Source organism: Gobio gobio, assembly GCF_949357685.1.
Source record: "Gobio gobio genome assembly, chromosome: 13".
Taxonomy (NCBI): domain Eukaryota; kingdom Metazoa; phylum Chordata; class Actinopteri; order Cypriniformes; family Gobionidae; genus Gobio; species Gobio gobio.
Genome location: NC_137106.1, coordinates 1,776,297 through 1,783,796, shown reverse-complemented (window position 1 = coordinate 1,783,796; position 7,500 = coordinate 1,776,297). Strand labels below are relative to the sequence as shown.

Below are 7,500 nucleotides of genomic sequence, written 5' to 3'. Positions count from 1 at the left end.
CGCACTGAACACACACGCACTGAACACGCACTGAACACGCACTGAACATGCACTGAACACGCACTGAACACACACGCACTGAACACGCACTGAACACGCACTGAACACGCACTGAACATGCACTGAACACGCACTGAACACACACGCACTGAACACGCACTGAACACTCACTGAACACACACTGAACACGCACTGAACACACTGAAAACGCACTGAACACACACGCACTGAACACACTCTGAACACACACGCACTGAACACACTCTGAACACACGCACTGAACACACTCTGAACACACACGCACTGAACACGCACTGAACACGCACTGAACACGCACTGAACACACTCTGAACACGCACTGAACACACACGCACTGAACACACACTGACCACGCACTGAACACACGCACTGAACACGCACTGAACACACACTGAACACACGCACTGAACATGCACTGAACACACACGCTGTGAACACACACTGACCACGCACTGAACACACACGCACTGAACACGCACTGAACACACACTGAACACGCACTGAACACACACGCACTGAACACACACTGACCACGCACTGAACACACACGCACTGAACACGCACTGAACACGCACTGAACACGCACTGAACACACGCACTGAACATGCACTAAACACACACGCACTGAACACACGCACTGAACACACGCTGAACACGCACTGAACACACGCACTGAACATGCACTGAACACACACGCACTGAACACACGCACTGAACACGCACTGAACACGCACTGACCACGCACTGAACACGCACTGAACACACACGCACTGAACACACTCTGAACACGCACTGAACACACACGCACTGAACACACTCTGAACACACACGCACTGAACACACTCTGAACACACTCTGAACACACGCACTGAACACACGCACTGAACACAGACGCACTGAACACACTCTGAACACACACGCACTGAACACGCACTGAACACGCACTGACCACACTCTGAACACACACGCACTGAACACACTCTGAACACACACGCACTGAACACACTCTGAACACACTCTGAACACACGCACTGAACACACGCACTGAACACAGACGCACTGAACACACTCTGAACACACACGCACTGAACACGCACTGAACACGCACTGACCACGCACTGAACACGCACTGAATACACACGCACTGAACACACTCTGAACACGCACTGAACACACACGCACTGAACACACTCTGAACACACTCTGAACACACGCACTGAACACACTCTGAACACACGCACTGAACACACGCACTGAACACAGACGCACTGAACACACTCTGAACACACACGCACTGAACACGCACTGAACACGCACTGAACACACTCTGAACACACACGCACTGAACACGCACTGAACACGCACTGAACACACACGCACTGAACACACTCTGAACACGCACTGAACACACACGCACTGAACACACTCTGAACACACACGCACTGAACACACTCTGAACACACGCACTGAACACACGCACTGAACACAGACGCACTGAACACACTCTGAACACACTCTGAACACACGCACTGAACACACTCTGAACACACACGCACTGAACACACTCTGAACACACACGCACTGAACACATTCTGAACACACACACTCTGAACACACACGCACTGAACACACTCTGAACACACGCACTGAACACACTCTGAACACACACGCACTGAACACATTCTGAACACACACGCACTGAACACACTCTGAACACACTCTGAACACACTCTGAACACACTCTGAACACACGCACTGAACACACTCTGAACACACGCACTGAACACACTCTGAACACACACGCACTGAACACACTCTGAACACATTTTAGTTAGACATTTCTATACTTTTTATTTGAATATTTTTAATTTAATTACATTTTATTCAATTTTACTTATTCTAAATGTCCCATTTAAATGAACATGCAGTTGGATTTGTGCTCTATTTAAATCTCCATGTTATTCTTAATGTTGCCAAAATTCCAGTGAACATGGTCATATTGATGTGCTTCAGAACGTGTTCTGATTGTAATGATGAGCGTCTGTTGCTTGTGTGTGCAGTGTTTTGGATCTGAACGCGTTCGAGCGTCAGAATAAAGCCGAGGGTTTGGGGATGGTGACGGAGGAGGGCTCCAGTAAGTCTTCTGCGCTCACACTGATCCTGCCGTGTGTGTGTGTGTGTGTGGAGCCGCGAAACAAACTCTCACACTCACACCATATCCTCTGATACTGCATTGTGACACACACACAACATTCATATCTGTGCTCTTATTAATATCTGACCCAAAACCACACCCACATGGTCCTGAGCTTCTTCTGATGAGGATCTGCTCATGGTGCAGTATCACAGTCACACACACACTTTGAGTTCTCTCTGATTTATCATCTTTACTGATCTCAAAATACAGTAAAACAGTCAAATATTCATTTATCCTGTCATCAAAGCCGAATTTATCATCATTACTCCAGTCTTCAGTGTCTCATGAACCTTCACATATCATTCCTACACTGATATAACTTTTCTATGTGAATATACACCGATCAGGCATAACATTATGACCTGGTGAAGTGAATAACACTGATGATCTCCTGTTAGTGGGTGGGATATATTAGGCAGCAAGTGAACATTTTGTCCTCAGAGTTGATGTGTTAGAAGCAGGAAAAATGGGCAAGCGTAAGGATTTGAGCGAGTTTGACAAGGGCCAGATTGTGATGGGTCAGAGCATCTCCAAAACTGCAGCTCTTGTGGGGTGTTCCCGGTCTGCAGTGGTCAGTCTCTATCAAAAGTGCTCCAAGGAAGGACCAGTGGAGAACCGGCCACAGGGTCATGAAGGACCAGTGGAGAACCGGCCACAGGGTCATGAAGGACCAGTGGAGAACCGGCCACAGGGTCATGAAGGACCAGTGGAGAACCGGCCACAGGGTCATGGAGGACCAGTGAAGAACCGGCCACAGGGTCATGGAGGACCAGTGGAGAACCGGCTACAGGGTCATGAAGGACCAGTGGAGAACCGGCCACAGGGTCATGGAGGACCAGTGAAGAACCGGCCACAGGGTCATGGAGGACCAGTGGAGAACCGGCCACAGGGTCATGAAGACCAGTGGAGAACCGGCCACAGGGTCATGGAGGACCAGTGGAGAACCGGCCACAGGGTCATGAAGGACCAGTGGAGAACCGGCCACAGGGTCATGGAGGACCAGTGGAGAACCGGCCACAGGGTCATGAAGGACCAGTGGAGAACCGGCCACAGGGTCATGAAGGACCAGTGGAGAACCGGCCACAGGGTCATGGAGGACCAGTGGAGAACCGGCCACAGGGTCATGAAGGACCAGTGGAGAACCGGCCACAGGGTCATGAAGACCAGTGGAGAACCGGCCACAGGGTCATGAAGGACCAGTGGAGAACGGGCCACAGGGTCATGGAGGACCAGTGGAGAACCGGCCACAGGGTCATGAAGGACCAGTGGAGAACCGGCCACAGGGTCATGAAGGACCAGTGGAGAACCGGCCACAGGGTCATGAATGACCAGTGGAGAACCGGCCACAGGGTCATGAATGACCAGTGGAGAACCGGCCACAGGGTCATGAAGGACCAGTGGAGAACCGGCCACAGGGTCATGGAGGACCAGTGGAGAACCGGCCACAGGGTCATGAAGGACCAGTGGAGAACCGGCCACAGGGTCATGAATGACCAGTGGAGAACCGGCCACAGGGTCATGAAGGACCAGTGGAGAACCGGCCACAGGGTCATGGAGGACCAGTGGAGAACCGGCCACAGGGTCATGAAGGACCAGTGGAGAACCGGCCACAGGGTCATGAAGACCAGTGGAGAACCGGCCACAGGGTCATGAAGGACCAGTGGAGAACGGGCCACAGGGTCATGGAGGACCAGTGGAGAACCGGCCACAGGGTCATGAAGGACCAGTGGAGAACCGGCCACAGGGTCATGAATGACCAGTGGAGAACCGGCCACAGGGTCATGAAGGACCAGTGGAGAACCGGCCACAGGGTCATGAAGGACCAGTGGAGAACCGGCCACAGGGTCATGAATGACCAGTGGAGAACCGGCCACAGGGTCATGGAGGACCAGTGGAGAACCGGCCACAGGGTCATGAAGGACCAGTGGAGAACCAGCCACAGGGTCATGAAGGACCAGTGGAGAACCAGCCACAGGGTCATGAAGGACCAGTGGAGAACCGGCCACAGGGTCTTGAAGGACCAGTGGAGAACCGGCCACAGGGTCATGAAGGACCAGTGGAGAACCGGCCACAGGGTCATGGAGGACCAGTGGAGAACCGGCCACAGGGTCATGGAGGACCAGTGGAGAACCGGCCACAGGGTCATGAAGGACCAGTGGAGAACCGGCCACAGGGTCATGGAGGACCAGTGGAGAACCGGCCACAGGGTCATGAAGGACCAGTGGAGAACCGGCCACAGGGTCATGAAGGACCAGTGGAGAACCGGCCACAGGGTCATGGAGGACCAGTGGAGAACCGGCCACAGGGTCATGAAGGACCAGTGGAGAACCGGCCACAGGGTCATGGAGGACCAGTGAAGAACCGGCCACAGGGTCATGGAGGACCAGTGGAGAACCGGCCACAGGGTCATGAAGACCAGTGGAGAACCGGCCACAGGGTCATGGAGGACCAGTGGAGAACCGGCCACAGGGTCATGAAGGACCAGTGGAGAACCGGCCACAGGGTCATGGAGGACCAGTGGAGAACCGGCCACAGGGTCATGAAGGACCAGTGGAGAACCGGCCACAGGGTCATGAAGGACCAGTGGAGAACCGGCCACAGGGTCATGGAGGACCAGTGGAGAACCGGCCACAGGGTCATGAAGGACCAGTGGAGAACCGGCCACAGGGTCATGAAGACCAGTGGAGAACCGGCCACAGGGTCATGAAGGACCAGTGGAGAACGGGCCACAGGGTCATGGAGGACCAGTGGAGAACCGGCCACAGGGTCATGAAGGACCAGTGGAGAACCGGCCACAGGGTCATGAAGGACCAGTGGAGAACCGGCCACAGGGTCATGAATGACCAGTGGAGAACCGGCCACAGGGTCATGAATGACCAGTGGAGAACCGGCCACAGGGTCATGAAGGACCAGTGGAGAACCGGCCACAGGGTCATGGAGGACCAGTGGAGAACCGGCCACAGGGTCATGAAGGACCAGTGGAGAACCGGCCACAGGGTCATGAATGACCAGTGGAGAACCGGCCACAGGGTCATGAAGGACCAGTGGAGAACCGGCCACAGGGTCATGGAGGACCAGTGGAGAACCGGCCACAGGGTCATGAAGGACCAGTGGAGAACCGGCCACAGGGTCATGAAGACCAGTGGAGAACCGGCCACAGGGTCATGAAGGACCAGTGGAGAACGGGCCACAGGGTCATGGAGGACCAGTGGAGAACCGGCCACAGGGTCATGAAGGACCAGTGGAGAACCGGCCACAGGGTCATGAATGACCAGTGGAGAACCGGCCACAGGGTCATGAAGGACCAGTGGAGAACCGGCCACAGGGTCATGAAGGACCAGTGGAGAACCGGCCACAGGGTCATGAATGACCAGTGGAGAACCGGCCACAGGGTCATGGAGGACCAGTGGAGAACCGGCCACAGGGTCATGAAGGACCAGTGGAGAACCAGCCACAGGGTCATGAAGGACCAGTGGAGAACCAGCCACAGGGTCATGAAGGACCAGTGGAGAACCGGCCACAGGGTCTTGAAGGACCAGTGGAGAACCGGCCACAGGGTCATGAAGGACCAGTGGAGAACCGGCCACAGGGTCATGGAGGACCAGTGGAGAACCGGCCACAGGGTCATGGAGGACCAGTGGAGAACCGGCCACAGGGTCATGAAGGACCAGTGGAGAACCGGCCACAGGGTCATGGAGGACCAGTGGAGAACCGGCCACAGGGTCATGAAGGACCAGTGGAGAACCGGCCACAGGGTCATGAAGGACCAGTGGAGAACCGGCCACAGGGTCATGGAGGACCAGTGGAGAACCGGCCACAGGGTCATGGAGGACCAGTGGAGAACCGGCCACAGGGTCATGAAGGACCAGTGGAGAACCGGCCACAGGGTCATGAAGGACCAGTGGAGAACCGGCCACAGGGTCATGAAGGACCAGTGGAGAACCGGCCACAGGATCATGAAGGACCAGTGGAGAACCGGCCACAGGGTCATGAAGGACCAGTGGAGAACCGGCCACAGGGTCATGAAGGACCAGTGGAGAACCGGCCACAGGGTCATGAAGGACCAGTGGAGAACCGGCCACAGGGTCATGGAGGACCAGTGGAGAACCGGCCACAGGGTCATGAAGGACCAGTGGAGAACCGGCCACAGGGTCATGGAGGACCAGTGGAGAACCGGCCACAGGGTCATGAAGGACCAGTGGAGAACCGGCCACAGGGTCATGGAGGACCAGTGGAGAACCGGCCACAGGGTCATGAAGGACCAGTGGAGAACCGGCCACAGGGTCATGAAGGACCAGTGGAGAACCGGCCACAGGGTCACGAAGGACCAGTGGAGAACCGGCCACAGGGTCATGGGCGGCCGAGGCTCATTGATGCCCATGTGGTCGATCTACAGACGAGCTACTGGAGCTCAAACTGCTCCAGAAGTTAATGCTGGTTCTGATAGAAAGGGCTCAGAATACACAGAGCGTCTCAGTTTGTGGAGTATGGGGCGGCAAAAGAGGACCAACACTATATCAGGAAGGTGGTCATAATGTTATGCCTGATTGGTGTGTGTGTGTATAAATATGTGAAAAATATAAATAAATATTGTCATATGAATATTTTTGTAATTTGTAAAATTATTATTATTATCATTATTTTATAAGCCGTATTGATATATAATCACACAATTTTGGCCACATTTTGCAGCCGTGCAAACAAGCACAGAAAAACGGCCATTTTTTTATTTTTTATTTTTTATTTTTTATTTTTTTTGGTTTGAGGAGCACAAAAACGACTTTGAGTCCAAATTCCCCAGATCACAATCCAATCGAGCATCTGTGGGATGAGCTGAACAAACAAGTCCGATCCATGGAGGCCCCGCCTCGCAACTTACAGGACTTAAAGGATCTGCTGCTAACATCTTGGTGCCAGATACCTACACTCTAAAAAATGCTGGGTTAAAAACAACCCAAGTTGGGTTGAAAATGGACTAACCCAGCAATTGGGTTGTTTTAACCCAGCAATTGGGTTGTTTTAAGCAAACATTTAACCCAACCACTGGGTTAAAATGACCCATTCACTGGGTTAAAAACAACCCAAATTGGGTTGAAAATGGACTAACCCAGCAATTGGGTTGTTTTAACCCAGCGATTGGGTTGTTTTAAGCAAACATTTAACCCAACCGCTGGGTTAAAACGACCCATTCACTGAGTTAAAACAACCCAATTGCTGGGTCAGTCCATTTTCAACCCAACTTGGGTTGTTTTTAACCCAGCATT

General features: G+C 53.4%; 1 protein-coding gene across 1 annotated transcript in view; it reads left to right on the top strand.

The window, feature by feature from the left end:
- The window catches only part of LOC307136190 (ryanodine receptor 3-like), a 307,469-nt gene that overhangs the window by 240,780 nt on the left and 59,189 nt on the right, over positions 1–7,500 (top strand). Inside the window, exon 65 of the mRNA XM_079832979.1 lies at positions 2,100–2,173. Coding sequence (XP_079689105.1) covers positions 2,100–2,173 — 74 coding nt within the window. The remainder of the gene's footprint in view (positions 1–2,099; positions 2,174–7,500) is intronic.